The sequence below is a fragment of the Anopheles ziemanni genome, chromosome 3 (assembly GCF_943734765.1).
Source record: "Anopheles ziemanni chromosome 3, idAnoZiCoDA_A2_x.2, whole genome shotgun sequence".
NCBI classification, from domain to species: domain Eukaryota; kingdom Metazoa; phylum Arthropoda; class Insecta; order Diptera; family Culicidae; genus Anopheles; species Anopheles ziemanni.
In genome coordinates, this window is record NC_080706.1 from 1,799,780 (window position 1) to 1,818,416 (window position 18,637).

Here is an 18,637-nt window from a genome sequence, read left to right on the forward strand (position 1 = left end):
TGGTTTGTCCCAAAGGATAAGTATTGCTAGAACTATTCCATAACAGCAGGATAAACAAGAATTCAGTGGTTTGGTTATTCATCTAAAAAGTAGTGAACAATGACGCAAGGAAAAATGGGTTTAACGAAGCAGTACCTCGCGTATAAACCAGTGTCCAGCTTCAACATAATAGCGAGTAGCAGAGCAAACATTTCCTTCATCTCGGTCAATAACGTCGATGGTCGTTATGTTGTGGTGGCCGCCGCGGAAAAGGTTATCGTGTGGAACATGAGGTGAGTTGAATACATTGTAAAAAAGCTACTTAATCGTTTGATACATGTTGTATTTACTTTTTATAGAATCGGCGAGAAGGTGGCTGAGTTTACCCGTGACAAACAGGAAGTCACTTTCCTTCGTGCTAGTCCGGATCACAAGCATCTGGCGGTAGGCTACTCGGATGGTGTGGTGGAGATGTTCAGCTTTGAAAGTAAGCAATCCGTTTGTAGTTTCGCCGCCCATCGTTCAGCGGTGAGTGCGTTAAACTTCGACCTACTCGGCTTGAAGCTCGCTTCTGGCGGCTTAGATAACGATGTCGTCGTGTCGGACGTGGTGGCACAAACCGGCAAATGTCGGCTTACCGGCCACTCGGCACCAATAACACAGGTGTGTTTTATGCAGCGTTATCATGATGTGATTGTGACCAGCTCGAAGGACACACAAATTAAATTTTGGAACGTCGAAACACACTGCTGCTTCAAAACCATCGTTGACCATCGAACGGAAGTGTGGGGTATAGTGCTAATGCGCAACGATGATTTCCTCGTGTGCGGTAGTGCCGATACACAGTTGTCGGTGTACAGGATTGCGCCCAACACGGATGAGTCGAAACCGATCCAAGCAACCGAGGACCAACTGCTTGTGGAAGAAAGCACCGTAAGTCCTTTCCGATGCACAGCAATCGGAAGCATTCAGCGGGCCGGCTACGGGCGTACGATAAACCTAGTGGCAGACGGAAACGGACAAGTGCTTGGATGCCATGGAACGGATAAACAGATTGAACTTTTCTATTTCGCTCCGGTGGATGAAGCCGTTAAGAAACTTACGAAGCGAATGAAAAAACTCAACGCAAAGAAATTCAACGAAACTGAAACGCAGCCGGAGGTAGATGTTAGGCAACTATCATTGACGGATGAAATTAAGCGTCTTTCACCAATCCTCACATCGGACAAAGTTAAATCATTCGATCTGCTTCTTGGCAGCCGAAGCGAGCTTCGCATCTGTTGTACGTTCCTGAAGAACTTTATCGAGCTGTTCTCACTCGATATGGACGTTAAAAAGGCGGAACCCGTTTCACTGCACTCCATACACAAGCAAGGTCATCCGTCGGAGGCACGAACCGTTTCATTCAGCTCAGACAATCTGGCCATCGCTTCGGGTAGTGCAGAGTCGCTAAAGCTTTGGAATCGTTCCTCGCAGACCGTGCTACGAACCATCGACACGAGCGGATACGTTGTGAGTACCTGTTTCGTGCCGGGCGATCGACACGTGCTTGTAGGTCTCAAGAGCGGCGAGCTACTGATCGTGGACATTGTAGCAGGCGAAGAACTGGAACGAATCGAAGCGCACGAGAAGGAGGTCTGGAGCATTGTACTGACACCAGATATGCACGGTTGCGTGACGGGCGGAGGGGATATGACGGTAAAATTCTGGTCCTTCGAGCTGATCGCCAATCCGGAACGGCCAGACTTGAAAGTCCTTTCTCTGCTGCATAAAAACACTCTCAAACTGGAAGAAACGGTTCTGTGCGTGAGGATATCGTCGAATGGAAAGTACATAGCCGTTGCCCTGCTCGACACTACGGTGAAGATTTTCTTTCTGGACAGCCTCAAATTCTACCTCTCGCTCTACGGGCACAAGCTGCCCGTACTGACGATGGACATTTCGTACGATTCATCCCTTATTGTCACGGGTTCGGCTGACCGAACGATTAAAATTTGGGGCATGGACTTTGGCGACTGTCATCGGTCGTTGTTGGCACACGATAATACCGTGACGGCGCTGCAGTTTATTCCCAACACACACATGTTCTTCTCCTGCGGCAAGGACGGCAAACTGAAACAATGGGACGCTGACAATTTCCAAAAGATCGTCACCCTTCCGGGGCATCTCGGAGAAGCGCACGCGTTGGCCATCAGTCCGAACGGCAAGTACGTCGTTAGTTGTGGCTCGGACCGAACCCTGCGTCTTTTCCATCGCACCGATGAACCACTGGTACTGCAGGACGTTCAGGAGGAGGAACGTGAGGAGCTTGAAAATGCCACCCTTGCAACGGGCGAGGAATCAGCTGTTCCGGGGTTGCCTGGTTTGCAGCTTCCCTCCAAGAAAACGATTGGCTCGGAAAAAGGCGCAGAAAACATTCTCGAATGTTTGGAGGTTAGCAAACAGTACGAGGAGGAGGGAGCTAAGGGACCACTTCCGCCGCTTATGTTTGCCTATTCGGCCACCAACACGGATGACTTCCTGCTGACCGTTCTATCGCGCATTCGTGCCAGCGACCTGGAAGAATCCCTTCTGCTCCTGCCTTTCGCAGCTGTCTGTGAGCTGCTGGAACGGATACCGAAACTAACGATCACTCGCAAGGACCAAACGGAACTGATCTGCAAGGTGGTTCTGTTTTTGTTCCGCGTGCATCAGAAACCGATTGTCAGCAATCAGGTGTTACTGCCTGTGATACAGAAGATTATTCACACACTACAAGAGGCAATCTGTGAGTTGCGCGATATGATTGGTATGAATTTCCACGCCTCTCAGATGCTCCAGCGGGAACTGGAAGAAAATGATGGCTGCGTGCTGTTCCGTGATGCAACCAAGTTACGTGTACAGCGTGATCGTCGCCGCAAACGACGAGAAGCTTCCAAAAGGATCCTTGTTAATATAACAAAATAGGTCGAGTCCATCCATCACACGGAACTTTAAATTACAGAATATGTATTTTTTTGTTTTCAAAGTTTCTATCTTCATACAAATGCGGTTCTTTGTTTCGCCAATGAAGCAGTTCTCATCGTCGTCTTCGATCCCGGTCGTGACCCCGGGAACGATCATCATATTCACGGTCTCGATCGTCACGGTCCCGGTCACGGCGCCTTTCTCGTTCGCGTTCTTCTTGTCGCTCATGACGTCGATGCCGTTCTCGTTCCCGTTCACGTGCATCTCGCTCTTTGAAGCGCTCTCGCTCTGCATAAGGACTGGAGAAAGGAATGAATATAACAAATAAACATTAGATTTATATCTGTAATAACAATGTCATTGTAGTTCTACTCACTCTCGTCTATCCCGTCTGTCCGCTGGCTCTCTGTATCGATCTCGGTCGGAACGTTCACGTTCTCGATTGCGATCACGATCTCGTTCCTTTTCTCGATCGTACTCCCGATCTCGATAGTTACCTGCGTCGTGGCCGCGGTAACGATCCGGTTGCCGTTCACGCGAAACAGATCGCTCGGTTCTTTTGCTCCCACCTGGGTTGAAGAAAATCATTCGATATGAAACACGTACGCGGAATACAAATCAAGAAGCGACTTACCTTTGACTTTTATCACTTCAATCTTTTTTTCCTTCATTAGTGGGGGTGAGGGGACTTCTTCCGGTGCCTCATCCTCGCTAGGCATTTCTTCATCCAGATCGTCCTCCAAAGCGGATACCTTCGACTCTAGCTCGTTATTCTCCTCTAGGACATGCCGTTTTTGAATGCGTGGCAGGATAATATCGCAGACGCGCTCCTCCCGCAGCAGCTCGTCGATGAACTCGTCCATGTGAGTCAGTTCGTAGGCGCCCATACGATTTTGTTTCCTCAACTTTCGATTGTCGTTGTAAAGTGGCTCGAGATATTTGTAGCAATCAAGCGATGATCCAGTGAGGCGTAGATAAAACGCACCTAACGCGCGAACGTATTTAAATTCTTCATTCTTGATGAACTCGACAACAATGTCTTTCTCGGGTTGAATTTGTAGCATCTTGAGCGTCAGACAGAGAAAAGGTGTTGGCTTTATGTTGCCTCCAAACACTCCACCAACGAATCGTAATTCCATTGCCTTGTCGACTAAAAGTTCGGCTGTTAACGCGAAACATTGTTCCTTCCAGTACTTGGAGTCGTAAATACGGGACCGAATGATTTTCTCGATCAAATATTGTGGGTTGGTGCCGTGCACATTTTTGGCATCCTTCACTGTTCGATTCGCCATTTTAGCGGCTCGATATTAGCACTAGGGCAAACACTGCTTGTAGTTTTAGGTTTTTATTAGAACTGAATCAGTGTAATATATCCATGATACTATCCGAACGAAGCACAAACCTAAATTTGCCCGTTTGGATGCCGCGGTTTGATGGCTTTTGTTGATTGTGGTGTTAAAACAACACCGAAAACTGACAGCTGCTGAAAAACCCAAATTGACTCTAGTGGTGGCAGTTTGTGCTAGAACCTATGTTTTTGAAAAAGATCTGCGATGGTCCTCCGGACCCATCGGATCCACTGTAACGGGTAGTTCATTCGTTGATAAATACAAAATAGGGGAGCCTACCGCAAACATCCGTGAATTTTATTTTACAAGAAATTTTATTGAACATTTTCGTTGATGTGTGTTTAATAAGATTATGTTTAGGAACTACGGTTCTCACATCGATAACTCCTTAGCAGTTCCAGTTCCAGAACGGATCTGGTGTGTATGAACCGAAAATGTCAACACTACAGAAAGTCACAAAGCAAAGAAAAGTGCACACTAGATGTGTGGTTTGAAGTGTTACCCAAAGTAATTTGTTATTATCCAGCTGTGTAGGTGGTTTCTTTTGGTTTACCATTTATTTCTTCGCGATCAGATCACCACGAACATGACGGAATACTGAAGAGAGGCTAAAGCTAAACGAGCAAAATGAATCTGCAATCCTTATTTCAGGATTTCAATCCCAGGTAGGCAAGCAATAACAAACTCACAACCGAACTACTGCTGAACAATAAATAACAAACAGTGCTCACAATCTTCTAAAGCTCTGGAAGCTATTTTTATCTTAGTTTATACATATAGCAAACACCACTGTTGTTACAACAATTGTCGTTTCTTCTCTTCCCGTGCGTAGCAAATTTGTGGTTCATTGTTGTTTGTTCACATTCACGATATTATTCTGCCTGCGCTTGGATGGATACATTGGTGAGTAGCAATGTCGGCCAGTCGCCTCGAGTCGGGAACAAACTGATAGATTCTGGTCGTATTACAGATTGGCCGTATTGGGTCGTTTTTGTGCCACTATGGATATGGAAATCAATTGCCACACTCGGTGCTATCGTAGGGGCTATTATATGGTGTCGCTTCCCTCACTACAGGTAAGCAACGAACACCTTCCAAGCATTCGTCCTTGAGCACCGTTCGAACCAACAATTGGATTTTGTTTTTCTGGTTTCTAGGGTAGAAGGTGATTCGTATTCACACTTCAAGGCGATGCTGATATCGCTTTCACTGCACCTTATCCTGCTGATGTTTGAACTGCTTGCCTGCGACCGCCTCACCTCCGGTCGGCATCTTTGGGTGCTCGTGTTCATCCCGCTTATATTTGGCAGTGCGGCCAGCGTTGGAGCTTGCGTGTGGGCCGTTAAGCACGATCGATCGTTCGAGCTGGAGCTCTTTTGTGCCGTCAATGCGCTGCAGTTTGTTTTCCTACCGCTCAAGCTGGACGAACTAGTTTCGTGGAGCTGGGAAGTCGTTTTCGTGCCACTGTGGATTGTGTTGTGTCTGAGTTTGGTAGCCGTGCTGTATAGCATTATATTTAGTGTCATATTGCTGCGTACACCGGAGGTCTCGGCGCAGCAGAAGAAATCCGCATTCTACTCGGCCATTGGGAACTGCGCCACGGTTATTCCGGTGCTCGTTTTTCAGGTACTGCTAGCGGACAAATTGGATAAAGATCTCGACTGGCCGTTTATTGCCGTGGCTGGTCCACTGCTGGTCGCCTTATTCACCCTGATACTTTTAAGTTTCAACGCAAAAGGTGGAAACAAATGTGAGACACAAAATCGATCGGTGTCTCCGACGCTTCAACTAATCGTGCATCTCTTTCTTTTATCCCCAGGGTGGTTTGGCATACGTAAAAACTTTAGCCAATTCTTGCTGGGAGTTCTTCCATGCCTACAGGAGTATGGCAACATATCATATCACACAGAGAGCGGTCAAACGGTACCACTGGACAGCACCAACTTGCACCTAGAGGAGTTTGAAAAGTATGACAAAAAGAGCAAAAAAGCACTTACTAAGAAAAGTGATCACTTAAAACCGGTTGTACCGATTGTAAGTATAGAGCTACCTGACTAAATCTTCCAACAAGAAATGTACGAAGGATAATGAAACGGTGTGAACAAAAGGGACACGTTACTCATGAACAAACATTTTCAAATCAAATCCGAGAAGATCCGCAGAGCTACCATGTAAAAGGCTTGGTATTTTGTTGTGTCTAAAGGATTGCAATTTAGTTTGAAACTTTCCCCAATGTTTTTCCCTATCAAGCTAAGGAATCTGTGGGAAACATTAGCAGCTAAACCTCTCGGTACAATTGAGGAAAGATGACAATATTTGAATTTAAAAAAGAGTAGATAGTAAATATTATGCGCCTACATACTATAGTGAAAGCGAAAAAGGAGGAAACGGATTTTGGATGATTGATCGGTGGGATCGGAGGTTGTGTGAACCAAACGGGAAAGCTTATAGCATGGATATGCCATTTAATTTGGTTCGTGTAGACATATGTATATTTATCAAAAAGATCAGAAATTCTATTCTATTGTAAATATGGATTACTATCAAAATTTATTCAGTTTAAAAATTAAACAACTATGAACATAAAGATGAAGCACCTCATCGAGATTGATTTGTTTGGTCTGATTTGGGCTTTAAAATAAAATGAGAAATAACAAAATTGATATTGTATCATCACTATGAATTGTGCCTTTGAAGACATCCTTTTCTAAAAAAAAAAAACAATTGTTTTAAAACATTTTCCGCTAGTGTCCTTGTTTATGTAACCTGCAAATACCAACTTCGCCCAAAGACGAAGTAAGAAAACTTGGAAAAGTTTCGAGACGAATAGCATAAACGCAGCTTGCAATCATATCCCAGTAGTGATGGGAAAATCAATCCCCTACTAAGCGATCGGATCACCAAATCCGAATCACTAATCAACCTACAGTCGGATGACAATGTAAAAACCAATGCCGGTCTGGAAATCGTTTATCCTAGTCTAAAATATAATCAAATCACTACTGATATCTCGCTTTTTCTGGAATAAAAACATGCCACATCTTTCTGATGTCAGATTCGCTGTTTTAAGTAGTTCTGTTGATCATGAAGATTAACTAACGAATGGAAACGATGTTCATCGCTGGCATTGAAAACCGGGCGCAGTGCTAAACAAATGAAATTTGAGTTCAATCCGAACTGAATCTAATATGATCCGAATCCTTCACATGGGATCCAATCTTGAAGAATCCGTCACGGGTTCGAGTCTTCGAATCAAGATTCTGTCAACACTAGTTTTATGTACCAACATCTGCATTTTCTGTCGGCTTGTTTTTGGCTGCATTTTTTATCCGCAACAGTTCGCCGCTCTGGCCCAGTATAGTGTGCCAAATAATCCACTACCGTGATTTACCGGAGTTACATAAAATACCGCATTCGATCGATAGTTGGTACGGAAGTGTTTCTTCTTGGTGCAAGTGATTCTGACTGCGTTGTGCATTTGGGAGCGTAGATCGTATTCTACCTCCATTTGCGCATTTAGTGAAAACTTTACACAATGGATTGGAGGAGATTCCCTCTTTTAGCGGTTAAAAAACTGCAGTAAAAGAAGGGAATCAGATGAGCTGTATATCGAACGAGAAACAAACTCATCGTACCCATAGTATTCATCGCAAAAGCACGCTTCTAGTAGCTCAAATATTGCCAGCAGCACCACGCTTCGCCGATACCGTCGCCTGCTTTTCAGGATCGAACATAAATGCATCTTCAACAGTAGCAGCAGCAGCAGCAGCAACAACAGCAACTTCAATCACATCGACGACAGTAAATGCAGTAAACGAATGTTCGCTCAACGAACAAAGTCATGAGCTTTTGGATTATTACCCGAGCGACTCAATTGGCAACTCCGGAAGTGCAACGAGTGCCAGCTTTGATCCGGCGGATTTCAAGCTTGATGCATTAGATTTTAGCCTAACAAGACGATTGCTGGGAGCAGTATTTTTTCTGCTTATCATTTACGCCTGGAAGCAGTACATCGACGACGAGGAAGGATCAGATATTATTTACATTTAAACAAAACACCGACAGCGTGTGCTAATGGGGACTAGAAAAGTGTCGTACTTCTTCAACCCGGACGTGGGCAACTTCCACTATGGACCCGGCCATCCGATGAAACCGCACCGGCTGTCGGTAATCCATCATCTGGTGATGAATTATGGATTGCACAAAAAAATGCAAATCTATAGACCGTACAAGTAAGTGAAACGTTGTTTTTTTCCTTCTCGATACTAGGAGGTGGGAATTGCTTTGGTGACTTGCTATATATCTGGCTCCATTTTCCACTCCACTCTCTAGGGCAAGTGCACAAGACATGTGCCGGTTCCACAGCGACGAGTACATCGAGTTCCTGCAGCGCGTTACACCCCAAAACATTCAAGGCTACACCAAGTGTCTTTCGGTGTTCAACGTTGGCGACGATTGTCCGGTTTTCGACGGCTTGTTCGAGTTCTGCGCCATGTACACTGGGGCATCGCTGGAAGGGGCCCAAAAGCTGAATCACAATCATAGCGACATCTGCATCAACTGGTCCGGAGGTTTGCATCATGCGAAAAAGTTTGAAGCGTCCGGGTTTTGCTACGTGAACGACATCGTGATCGGCATTTTGGAGCTGCTAAAGTACCACCCGCGGGTTCTGTACATCGATATCGATGTCCACCACGGTGATGGCGTGCAGGAAGCGTTCTATTTGACCGACCGCGTGATGACGGTTTCGTTTCACAAGTACGGCAACTACTTTTTCCCCGGCACGGGCGATATGTACGAGATCGGGGCCGAATCGGGCCGCTACTACTCGGTCAACGTGCCCTTGAAGGAGGGTATCGACGATCAGAGCTACGTGCAGGTGTTTAAACCGGTCATTTCGGCCGTGATGGAGTTCTACCACCCAACGGCAATCGTCTTGCAGTGCGGGGCGGACTCGTTGGCCGGTGATCGGCTGGGGTGCTTCTCACTGAGCACTAAAGGCCACGGTGAGTGCGTCAAGTTCGTCAAGGATCTTAACGTACCCACGTTGGTGGTCGGGGGTGGTGGCTATACGCTGCGCAATGTGGCCCGCTGCTGGACGTACGAAACCTCTCTTCTGATCGACGAGACGATCTCGAACGAGCTGCCGATGAACGATTATTTGGAATTTTTCGCTCCCGATTTTACGCTGCACCCGGACATACCTAGCAGACAGGATAACGCGAACAGCAAGCAGTATCTGGAGGCGATCACGCGGCACGTGTACGACAATCTGAAGATGTGTCAGCATGCGCCCAGCGTGCAAATGTTCGACATACCGGAGGATGCGTTGCCGGAGGAGCTAAAGGTCAAGACAGAGGAACCGAATCCGGATGTGCGCATGAGCCAGGATGACGAGGACAGGCTGGTAGAACCGAAGAACGAGTTCTTTGACGGTGATAACGACAATGATAAAAGTGAGAATGAGCCCTAGCCTTAAAACAGAGAAAGAGGGAAGCAAGGACCGTTGTCTCTTCTGGTTAGGTTAAGCTTGCTGTAAGTTTTATCAATCCAGACACCTCCATTAGTGATAAGATCTTTTTCATTGTCGAGTTCCTTTCTGATCGCTTTGTCCCTAGGAGGAGTTCAACTATGTACCTCTGATAGAAGCGTGGAGTTCGAATGCATAAATGCTTGTTTTTAAGTTATTTAAGAATGCAATAAAAACAAACAAAACTCAAATACAATAAATTGCATAGCCGTAAAAAAATGATCCCGTGTGTTTTGGTTTTTTGTTACTAAGTTATTTATAATCCATTTCATTCCTCTTCAACGTTCCGGATGTTTTGAAGATGGCGCTTCGTATGATTGTTTATTACAGAGACATTATTCTGTGAGTTCTGTTTCACTAAAGTTGTTCTTGAATTGAATATCCGTGAATGCATCTTATGATGCACAATATATCGCGTGTTGATATAAACACGTTCTCAGTAATCCGGCTGATCGGGAACACGCGGTGTTGCAAGCGACTGATAATCATCCTTCAGCTGAGGAGTTCGATCGCTGTCCTGTGCCGGCAGGACCGACGGCGGACCAAGGTCATCGAGTGATAGTTGTGTGTTGAATTGTGGCTCTCCACCGCCCCCCGCAATATTGTACAACGATTGTGACGGATCGTAAGCATCACCGGCAACGCCGGCCTCGTCTCTCTCGCTCATCTCCTGATCGTTATCTTCCATCGTTTCATCGTGAGCTTCGTTGAGAGAAGTATCCTGGGACATCGGTTCATCTTCATCCAGCGCCTGGATTTCTAGCGATGGCTCCGGTGGTTCCTGTGACGGTGACGATGATGCTGTCGGAACTACCTGCGAATTCTTACCATCGGCTTCTTCTGCATCGGCAAGCTGTTCGTCTTCGTCGCGACGAATCAATCCGAGCATATCGAGCATGCTGCGCTTCACTACATTTGCTTGTGCGGCCTCAACTGAAGGGTATACACCCTCCCCCTTTCCACAAACGCTCAAGTGCCGCGCCAAGGCGTACCCATCGAACGAAGAGAAACCACAGTTGCAATGCATCTCCTGGCCTAGCTTTGCCACCGGATGGCTGGAGACCCTTGGGTTGCAGTTTACTGCGTGATTAACAACCGACGGTAAACACGCCGTCTGGTAAGGACATTTGAGGCACCGCGCCACACCACTATTCAATATAAGAAGAAAAATAAATTAATTACCTTACTGGTTTTGCTTTGACGAAAGATTCATACTTACAGCATGTGGTTGAATTCGTCGAAATCATTGTCACACTCGAGACAAATGTTACCGCTTCCCATATTCAGAACTAGCTTACTCAAAGGTTTGACGATACGATAGATGGACGATTCTTTCGGGGCAACTACCCTTGCCTGTGAAGAATTCAAAATACAAATCAAATAAACAATCGAATTACCGTAAACGTGGGTCGCCGGGCGACTTCCCCAAACCGTACCTGAGGCTTTGCAATTTCGGTTCCAACACTAGCTATCGGCTTTATCTTGTCCGCAGCATCCGTTGCTGGACCGTGAGAAAATATACTGTGGAATCTGGCTGCACCTTTGCTGGTGAAAGTGAGCACGCATTTGTTGCACTTCTTGGACCGTCCGTAGATCGTGTGTTGGCGCATGTGCAGCAGAAACATTCGTACATTGTTCACGAGCGGTTCGGAAACGCTGTCGCCTAACGTTTCGCTGCGGAAAGCACAAGCCATTTTCAGGCAGAAGGGACACTGCAATAAAGCGGACTTTTTGTGCTGCTTGTAGAAATGGTCCACCGTTGTGGACTGGGTGGAGCTACGGAAGTCGCATCCGGCGCAACGATACGGCATTTCCTGCCGGTAGTGATTCTTCTGCAGGTGGCCAACTAGCACCGGGACGGTGCTGAGACTTTGCTAGAATAGAGAACAATCCGTTCAAATAGTAAAAAAGGCTACATTGAAGGAGGCGACGGAGAGTAGGTTGGACAACAATTGAAATGCTTACCTCACAAATAAGACACACACATGTCTTAACAAACGGATTCTTGGTTTCTTTCGGATGATAGATTTCTTGGTGCTTTTTGAGATCTGCCTTATCCATCAGATACGCCAGGCAGCACCGACATTGGATGACGCTTCTGCCGTTGCTGTCCGCCGGCGGAGCTCGCACGTGACCCAACAAGTGATCCAGCAGCTCCACGTTGCTGTGGAACGTTAGCTCTGGACATTCGGGGCACCAGACTTCGAATTCGGTGCACGCACGTGCCGACTCCTTCAACTGTTGACCGCCGGTCGAGCCGTAGTAGTAGTTTTCCAGCGTTACGGTTTGCTCCTTTTGCTGCTTCCGGCCGGGCGTTTTCTTCTGCGTTGTTCCCTGCACTGTCGGAGGAGGTGTCGACGGAGAGGAGGTGGAATTTTGTGCCTCCCTTTGCGCCTTCTTGAGGAAACTCTTTTTCGGCGCATCAGTGGGCAAAGCACTGACTGGAGACACCGTTGGAGCGGAAACCTCCGGAGTGGCGGAGGGAGTTGATTGGGTAGCGGCTAACGCGAATGCCATTGAAAAAGAGAGGAAGCAACGAGTTTGGAAATAGTTTAACGTTTTTTTAACAAATTGCATATGTATACGAACATAGAAAATATTTCTCTGTACACAAAACTTTCCGTATTCCGATTGCACGTAAGATAGGTTTTATTGAATATAATTCTTCGTCTGAATCTTACTTCGATCGGATTTTATTCGGTTTTTCCTCATTAGGAATAACATATCCTCCACGAACGATCATCACTACACCTTGCTTAGTGTTTTCAACCTAAACCTATGTTTTCTCTTTCATTATATCCTGCGCTATCTTAACAGGGACTTCTTCTAGGTGGGGGCCCATTTATGTGACCCCCCTGATTCGTGATTCTGATCCGAGAGAAATATTGCCGTTAGTTGTGTTTGGTTGTGAAAAAGGAGGAACACAATCAATAATGTCCGTCCATAATGTAAAATCTTTGCTTTGCTTTTCTTCCCATAGCAAATCAACGTATTTTGGGCGTGAGTAGAGAAGCGAATGGGTGAAGGGCGCAAAAAGGCGTACATTTAAAGTGTCATTTCATCATACTCTAAAATGCTGAAAGAAAAAAAAGGAATGAAAACAAGTGATTCGTGAGTGAAAGCGTAGTAGAAGGATAGACGTAACATTATTTAAACTAGCGCGAAGACGAACTTCTAAATTTGAAAACTCAAGAATCTTTCTTTAACGACACAGAAATATCATGTTCACGAGTTTACCCAATCTCAACGAAAACAACAATTAATGTAGAAAAATTGTACACCGAAAATATCCATCCAATTCTCAAAGATTAGAATTCCCCCCTTCGACTCATGTACTCCTGTCTATGTGAACCATAGCAAACGCCAAAACGCTTTCACCTTCAACAGCTAAACTACGCGTGAGAAATATTTTCTATGATCGGTCATTTAATGTTTTAATGTAAAGAAAACATATATTTAAGATAATTAAACTTATTGTTTAATGCTAACACCAGGAAAAGATATTCACTGTTTACTTCGATGAATGGAAAATGCTTGTCATTCGAATAATCGATTAAATTGACACAGAAGTCTTCAAACTAAAGACCAACTTTATCGGCCGTATTTAAACCCACTTGGGCCCAATGGTATGGGCAATATGGGCGCTATCCGCTGTATTTAGTCATGCCCGCCCTAATGTTTACTTAACATTTTCCTTTGTCCTTTAAAACTTCCATTTGCGATATGCAAACACACAAACTGCCGGGGATATGAGGAAAGTACGATTTTGTAAGGCTTTTCAAAGGTATGTACAATTCTGTAGCATGATAAAGGCGACCAAAGAGACAAGTAACTTTTCAGATAAATTTGGTAGTCTAACAAGATATTTTAGATTTTATCTAAAATTGCTAAATTATAGTACAGGATATTAAATTGGACAAAAAAGCTGACTATCGAACTGTTGCGTTAACGGAAATTTAAAAATGACTGAATCCATCCAGCCCAGAACTAAGCTTTAGTGCACAAGTTATTTCTTTCGAAAAATCAAAACCAGAAAGTATTATACTGACTCCTTCTAAAACACGGGGGTGGCAAGAAACACAAGCTTAAACGAATGAGCATTTTGGTATACTTACAATAATCCTTCGGTTTTCGTCCACGTTTAGCGGGGGTTCTGGGAATATCTGGCACAATGTCCCACTGCTTGAACGGATCTGCAGAAACCTACGTATGAAATGGAAGAAGAATCGTATGCTTCAATTTAGTAAGCGTCTCCCAAGCCTATCTCTGTCAGTGAGTACCTTGTTGAGCCGAGTGATCAGATTATCGATGGTTTCGATTTTTGCCTGCTCCGAAAGATGCTTCACTATATTATCGAAAGTGGCTAGAGGGCTCGTCCCGTACATTTCGCGCCAGACTAACTCGTTCAGAAACTGCTGAATGATTTGCCGTGACAACAATGATAAGGTGTTTTGGAACATTCGGGGAACAATGCGACGTAAATAGTCCATGATGTTGGCATTGCTGTTTTTGCCATTAGCTTCCGCGGGCGGCACTTGTTGCACCGTTTTGTACCCCATGGTGTTCAGTGTGCCTTTGTCGACGGTCAGATCGGTAAGAATGATGCTGTCCTTGTGCACCCATTCGTTGAGGGGTTCTAGAATTTTTGCGAACCTTTTCTTGTAGCTTTTATCACCATCGGTCAGTGGTTCCACCGCACGCAAGCGAAGTAGCTTCGTTGACTGATCAAGCACTCCTAAAACCTCCACCTTCACCTGACGCTGTTGACCATCCTGTTAAAAAAGAGATACATAAAAGCACTGTTAAAACAATTTTAACGGAACAAATTGTCTCTGAACTTACTTGCGTGGTCGTCCCAAGAGAAATAACGCCTATTTCTACGGATTTTCCAGGCCCACCCAGAGGCTTCAAATGACGACACAATGCTAACGTGCAGACGGATCTCAGCAGGGTGTAAAGGTTTTTAAGATAGACGTTGTCGACCTTTACCCAGTTCACTACATTTGAAACGTTTGTCTGACAGGCCCAATGGTAAATCAATTTGAGTATCACCGATGGAGGATGAGGCGATCCTTCGAACAAGGAACCACTGAACACGGATGTGAATCGCTGTGGGCAACAGTCGCTGATCCAAAAATACCCCCCCGAGTAGGGAAATTTGTTCAAGTCGGAGTACATACCCAACTTAAGGGATTGGTCGGTGTGGATTTTGCAAAATTGATCCGATTTTATGAGCCCCTGCTGAATGAGCCATTCGGTGAACTTTGTTGCTTGGAACACCAGCACGTGTTTCACCTTCAAGTCGAGTTGACTACGATCATTCGGTACCTTATCGGTCACACGAAGCGACGGTCTGGCAATAACCACGAGCGAGGGGAATGTTTTCGCCTGGATCTTGCTGAACGAAATCTCTCTAGAGTCCGCCACCGGTTTGGAGCCATCGTCATCAGTCAAATCGACCACAGCGCTCGGTTCTGCGACGACGCGTTTCTTGTCCTTTTCTGCGACGCCAACCTGCAATCCTCCAATCGCACTGGCTTCCGTCGGGCGCACGGCTGTGGTGCCGATCGCTGCTGCAGGTAGCTTTGTTTTAGCTTCTGGAGTGGCCGGTTTTCGTGTTACCACCGGAGAAGCGGGCGGTTTATCCTTGTCTCGCTGCTTGCGCTTCGAAAGTGGAATATAGTCCTCATCATCATCATCGCTTACTACCAGGTCGAGTACAGGCTCGACATCATCGTCGGTGCGTCTTCCCCTACGTCTTCCGCTCGTTGATGCTTCGACAGCCGGCGAAGCGCTCATCACTCGCGAAGTGGAGGCCAGTACCAGTGGCGGTGGTTGTGTGGGGAGTTTCTTTCGAGTCAGCGATGCGACGGGTTGCGATATTTTTTCTATGCCAGGAACCGGGCCCAACACCTGATAGGCGGTGAAAACTTCACCGGCGAAGATGTTTTTACCTCCAGTTTCTTTGACGATCTCTTTAAGCTTGTTTCGTATTTCATTATGCTCTTTTTCAGCTTTTTCATAGGCGGCTTTTTGTGCCGGACTCAATTCGTCCTGCCAGTAATCAAGTTGCAGGGTCATCTCAACAACATCGTTTGGCCAAGGCGCCATGTTGTTTTCTTTTAGAACTCAAAAAAAAACTATCTTCGAACCACGCTCCAACTGAACGCTTTGGGCCGTGTTTTTTTCACGATTTCAACGAGAATCCTATATTTGTAATTGATTTTAACACTTAGACATGATTCTTAGTCCACACACGTCGCATAATACTAATTTAATGCGTATTTCACAGGAAAAGCAAGCCGCCTAGCTTGACTACCGCGAAAAATCGGAAGCGTCACTTCGCGATGTCATGCCAAACCAGTGTTGCCAGATTGATGAGACCCAGCTTTTGACATTGTTTGCATTGGATTTTTTCATTCCACAACACAACATAACACCACATTTCGTGCATAACCGTTCCGAGAGGTTGGAAAAATGTTTCACATCATCAGGCGCGGCATTTCAACATCAGCATCACTTGCAGGGAAAAGGAATTTTCGTAAATTTCTGCTCTACAACAAGCGAGGTACGCGCATTTTCAAACAACAGCGTGCCGAAAACCCGGACCTCTATCCTGATATGCCCATCGACAAAAGGGGAGTACGTGATGTTGGTGTAACTATTGATGGAAAGTTCATCGCGATTCCGGAAAAAATCCCGGAGCTGATAGTGCCTAATCTAGATGGATGTAAATTCAAGCCCTATGTATCATACAAGGCTCCGGATGTGGTGCAATCGGAGTTCACGAGCCAGGATTTATTCAATGCCATTTATGCGCAAAAAATCATTGATGATTGGAAGAGTGGGAAGCTAAACGAGGATGGTAGCCCAATCGAACCATCAAAGGAAGAATCTTTGTCGCCGGATGAAGCATGGAAACAAGCAAGAAAAACCGGCTCCGATATATTTTAGGGCGAAACTGGTTGAGATGCAATTTATAAATAAATTAACGATGTAGTACATATACCAAATTGACTTTCTTTATTGTAGCTTCAGGCTAAAGATTGACGAAGACCGTGTAGCTTTTTAACCCATCGTGCCATCCTTTCATTATCATCTCCTGAAAAGAACTGGAAAAAAGAGTGATATCAATAAAACCATCTCCGATCGATATTATTTTATAATTTGGCTTACCGACGGATGAAAAATGGGATCCTCTTCTGGGACTGATTTTTCGACTGTCGGTACTTTTATAGTCTGGGATTCCAAATCTATGACAATGTTGGTTGAAACCGATTCCGGCGGAACCTTTCTGCTGGAGACAAACGTTTGAGGGATAAACTCGTCCGCATTCAGTTTCTGTAATTTACTAGTTTTCTCCGATGGCTCGTCGCAAGCATCTTCCAATGATTTGAAAACATACTCCTTTGCCAGTGATTGTTTTGTTGTGGGTACGGTTGGAGACGACTTCTTGGACGATTGCGAACTACTTCTGCTGGCACTAGAGCGACTTGTGCTACTGCTGCTCGACGAGGACGAGCTGGTGCTGCTGGATGAACGTCGATATCGATCTCGATCGGTCGATTTACGTCTTCGGTATCGATCCCGAGATGTTCTACGGCTGGTTTCCTTATATTTACGATCCCTGGATCTGCTGCGATAGGAAGCTTTCCTGGCGTAGGACGATGACGATGCAACTGATCGTGACTTTGAACGTTCTCTTCGTCGTTTTTTGTCGTTTTTATCTTTCCGGTGGTATTTATCATAGTCCCTTGACTTGGATCGAGATCGGCGATGCGTTGTATACTTATCTTTTCGGTCGGATTTTCCCGATCGGGAAGGGGACCGTGAATATGAACGCGGCATAATTTTGTTTATGTATCACACTTTTCAGAACACTGTCCATTTCACCCAGTGTTGCCAGTTAGTGCCTTCTTTGAACATTGTATGAACGATAAGTTCCGCTCAATAATTCATTGTTGCAATAATGTTGGCTTTGATCAGTTTATCGCAATGAATGATAGCAATAAATAAATATATATATATCGAATAATAGCGCAATCGTATCAGTTTATCAGCTATTGGGGAAACTTATGGATTAGTTAAATGTACGATAGCTTTTTTGTGAACTTTCTTGAAAAGAATATTCATCAATTTGTTTTCTTGAAAATTTTCACCCATCAGCTAGACAACGCGATAGATGAGCTTGGTTTCTCTGTTCTGTTTCACAGACCCTGCTGCGATTCTGCGAATAAATAGGTGTTGATAGCTTCTCCGAAGCGTATTCGAGTGAAAACGTAGTGTAAGTGTACTTGAATATTAATTCGCAACAAAAGTTATATGGGTAACAAATAGGAGTTTTTATTGATGCCGATAAACCAATGCTAAATTGTTGTGCGTCAGTTTGTAGCATCAAATTTGCCTTTCGTACGCCAAATTGACGCGTGAGTGAAAGGCAAGACAAAATGGTGCGCGCTTGTTTTTGACGTCGTATTGTGGCATTATAAAATGATGTACAGTTTTGCAGAAATATTGTTTCCACCTCTAATGGCATTGTAATCATTGTATTCCAAGGAGTGAGTATCGTATAGTAAAAACCGGTAAACATATCTCTATACATACAATGTTACTGTGTCGTCAAAAGCTGACCGACCCACATGAAATGTATTACTCTGAATGGGAATTTCGGGAACAGACGTGTTTTACAGAACCGGCAATGATTAAATAGAGTTTAAACCATCGGAATTACACTGATCGGTGATTTGTTTTGTGAATGTCAATGCAATTTTACCAAATAGATGCCACGAATGTCCCAGTGCAAAACGCGGGAGTTTTACAGTGTGTTCTTATT

At 45.0% G+C, this 18,637-nt stretch overlaps 7 protein-coding genes across 8 annotated transcripts; 4 read left to right on the top strand and 3 right to left on the bottom strand.

The window, feature by feature from the left end:
• Nucleotides 1-49: 49 nt before the first annotated feature.
• LOC131286318 (WD repeat-containing protein 3) lies at nucleotides 50-2,925 on the top strand. The gene is made up of 2 exons (XM_058315255.1): nucleotides 50-272; nucleotides 339-2,925. Exons 1-2 carry the CDS (start codon nucleotides 100-102, stop codon nucleotides 2,923-2,925), a joined length of 2,760 nt encoding a protein of 919 aa, XP_058171238.1. The 5' UTR covers nucleotides 50-99.
• A 30-nt stretch (nucleotides 2,926-2,955) lies between these two features.
• LOC131287226 (pre-mRNA-splicing factor 38) lies at nucleotides 2,956-4,346 on the bottom strand. The gene is made up of 3 exons (XM_058316258.1): nucleotides 3,560-4,346; nucleotides 3,302-3,494; nucleotides 2,956-3,224 (listed from the first exon to the last, which is right to left on the bottom strand). The coding sequence occupies exons 1-3, from the start codon at nucleotides 4,215-4,217 to the stop codon at nucleotides 3,038-3,040; spliced, it is 1,038 nt and encodes a 345-aa protein (XP_058172241.1). The 5' UTR covers nucleotides 4,218-4,346; the 3' UTR covers nucleotides 2,956-3,037.
• A 423-nt stretch (nucleotides 4,347-4,769) lies between these two features.
• Nucleotides 4,770-6,899, top strand: LOC131286720 (transmembrane protein 185B). 2 transcript variants are annotated; one of them, XM_058315711.1, is made up of 5 exons: nucleotides 4,770-4,939; nucleotides 5,107-5,177; nucleotides 5,317-5,350; nucleotides 5,432-6,024; nucleotides 6,094-6,899. In XM_058315711.1, the coding sequence occupies exons 1-5, from the start codon at nucleotides 4,902-4,904 to the stop codon at nucleotides 6,330-6,332; spliced, it is 975 nt and encodes a 324-aa protein (XP_058171694.1). In that variant the 5' UTR covers nucleotides 4,770-4,901; the 3' UTR covers nucleotides 6,333-6,899. The 2 variants fall into 2 exon arrangements, with proteins under 2 accessions (XP_058171694.1, XP_058171693.1); XM_058315710.1 differs by having other exon boundaries at nucleotides 4,829-4,939; nucleotides 5,245-5,350.
• Nucleotides 6,900-8,348: 1,449 nt separating this feature from the next.
• On the top strand, nucleotides 8,349-9,981 carry LOC131286554 (histone deacetylase 3). The gene is made up of 2 exons (XM_058315521.1): nucleotides 8,349-8,506; nucleotides 8,607-9,981. Exons 1-2 carry the CDS (start codon nucleotides 8,349-8,351, stop codon nucleotides 9,745-9,747), a joined length of 1,299 nt encoding a protein of 432 aa, XP_058171504.1. The 3' UTR covers nucleotides 9,748-9,981.
• Nucleotides 9,982-10,045: 64 nt separating this feature from the next.
• LOC131286553 (uncharacterized) lies at nucleotides 10,046-15,985 on the bottom strand. The gene is made up of 8 exons (XM_058315520.1): nucleotides 14,647-15,985; nucleotides 14,085-14,576; nucleotides 13,920-14,007; nucleotides 11,770-12,305; nucleotides 11,241-11,678; nucleotides 11,024-11,157; nucleotides 10,633-10,952; nucleotides 10,046-10,563 (listed from the first exon to the last, which is right to left on the bottom strand). The coding sequence occupies exons 1-8, from the start codon at nucleotides 15,913-15,915 to the stop codon at nucleotides 10,241-10,243; spliced, it is 3,600 nt and encodes a 1,199-aa protein (XP_058171503.1). The 5' UTR covers nucleotides 15,916-15,985; the 3' UTR covers nucleotides 10,046-10,240.
• A 235-nt stretch (nucleotides 15,986-16,220) lies between these two features.
• On the top strand, nucleotides 16,221-16,793 carry LOC131286556 (large ribosomal subunit protein mL41). Its single transcript, XM_058315523.1, has one exon. The coding sequence runs from the start codon at nucleotides 16,282-16,284 to the stop codon at nucleotides 16,756-16,758; it is 477 nt and encodes a 158-aa protein (XP_058171506.1). The 5' UTR covers nucleotides 16,221-16,281; the 3' UTR covers nucleotides 16,759-16,793.
• A 45-nt stretch (nucleotides 16,794-16,838) lies between these two features.
• LOC131289136 (uncharacterized) lies at nucleotides 16,839-17,653 on the bottom strand. The gene is made up of 2 exons (XM_058318340.1): nucleotides 16,981-17,653; nucleotides 16,839-16,916 (listed from the first exon to the last, which is right to left on the bottom strand). The coding sequence occupies exons 1-2, from the start codon at nucleotides 17,650-17,652 to the stop codon at nucleotides 16,839-16,841; spliced, it is 750 nt and encodes a 249-aa protein (XP_058174323.1). The 5' UTR covers nucleotide 17,653.
• Between the last annotated feature and the right edge of the window lie 984 nt (nucleotides 17,654-18,637).

What these genes read in the sequence shown, in the direction of transcription:
- LOC131286318 (XM_058315255.1), top strand. Translation starts at nt 100, where the DNA reads ATGACGCAAGGAAAAATGGGTTTAACGAAGCAGTACCTCGCGTATAAA. An exon ending in GTTATCGTGTGGAACATGAG is followed by an intron (nt 273 to 338) that starts GTGAGTTGAATA and finishes TACTTTTTATAG; the next exon opens with AATCGGCGAGAAGGTGGCTG.
- LOC131287226 (XM_058316258.1), bottom strand. Translation starts at nt 4,217, where the DNA reads ATGGCGAATCGAACAGTGAAGGATGCCAAAAATGTGCACGGCACCAAC. An exon ending in TGAAGTGATAAAAGTCAAAG is followed by an intron (nt 3,495 to 3,559) that starts GTAAGTCGCTTC and finishes TCTTCAACCCAG; the next exon opens with GTGGGAGCAAAAGAACCGAG. An exon ending in GACAGACGGGATAGACGAGA is followed by an intron (nt 3,225 to 3,301) that starts GTGAGTAGAACT and finishes TCCTTTCTCCAG; the next exon opens with TCCTTATGCAGAGCGAGAGC.
- LOC131286720 (XM_058315710.1), top strand. Translation starts at nt 4,902, where the DNA reads ATGAATCTGCAATCCTTATTTCAGGATTTCAATCCCAG. An exon ending in TTTCAGGATTTCAATCCCAG is followed by an intron (nt 4,940 to 5,106) that starts GTAGGCAAGCAA and finishes TCCCGTGCGTAG; the next exon opens with CAAATTTGTGGTTCATTGTT. An exon ending in CGCAAAAGGTGGAAACAAAT is followed by an intron (nt 6,025 to 6,093) that starts GTGAGACACAAA and finishes TTTTATCCCCAG; the next exon opens with GGTGGTTTGGCATACGTAAA.
- LOC131286554 (XM_058315521.1), top strand. Translation starts at nt 8,349, where the DNA reads ATGGGGACTAGAAAAGTGTCGTACTTCTTCAACCCGGACGTGGGCAAC. An exon ending in CAAATCTATAGACCGTACAA is followed by an intron (nt 8,507 to 8,606) that starts GTAAGTGAAACG and finishes TCCACTCTCTAG; the next exon opens with GGCAAGTGCACAAGACATGT.
- LOC131286553 (XM_058315520.1), bottom strand. Translation starts at nt 15,915, where the DNA reads ATGGCGCCTTGGCCAAACGATGTTGTTGAGATGACCCTGCAACTTGAT. An exon ending in GTGTGTGTCTTATTTGTGAG is followed by an intron (nt 11,679 to 11,769) that starts GTAAGCATTTCA and finishes TCTCTATTCTAG; the next exon opens with CAAAGTCTCAGCACCGTCCC. An exon ending in CCGAAATTGCAAAGCCTCAG is followed by an intron (nt 11,158 to 11,240) that starts GTACGGTTTGGG and finishes AATTCTTCACAG; the next exon opens with GCAAGGGTAGTTGCCCCGAA.
- LOC131286556 (XM_058315523.1), top strand. Translation starts at nt 16,282, where the DNA reads ATGTTTCACATCATCAGGCGCGGCATTTCAACATCAGCATCACTTGCA.
- LOC131289136 (XM_058318340.1), bottom strand. Translation starts at nt 17,652, where the DNA reads ATGCCGCGTTCATATTCACGGTCCCCTTCCCGATCGGGAAAATCCGAC. An exon ending in ATCCCATTTTTCATCCGTCG is followed by an intron (nt 16,917 to 16,980) that starts GTAAGCCAAATT and finishes TCTTTTTTCCAG; the next exon opens with TTCTTTTCAGGAGATGATAA.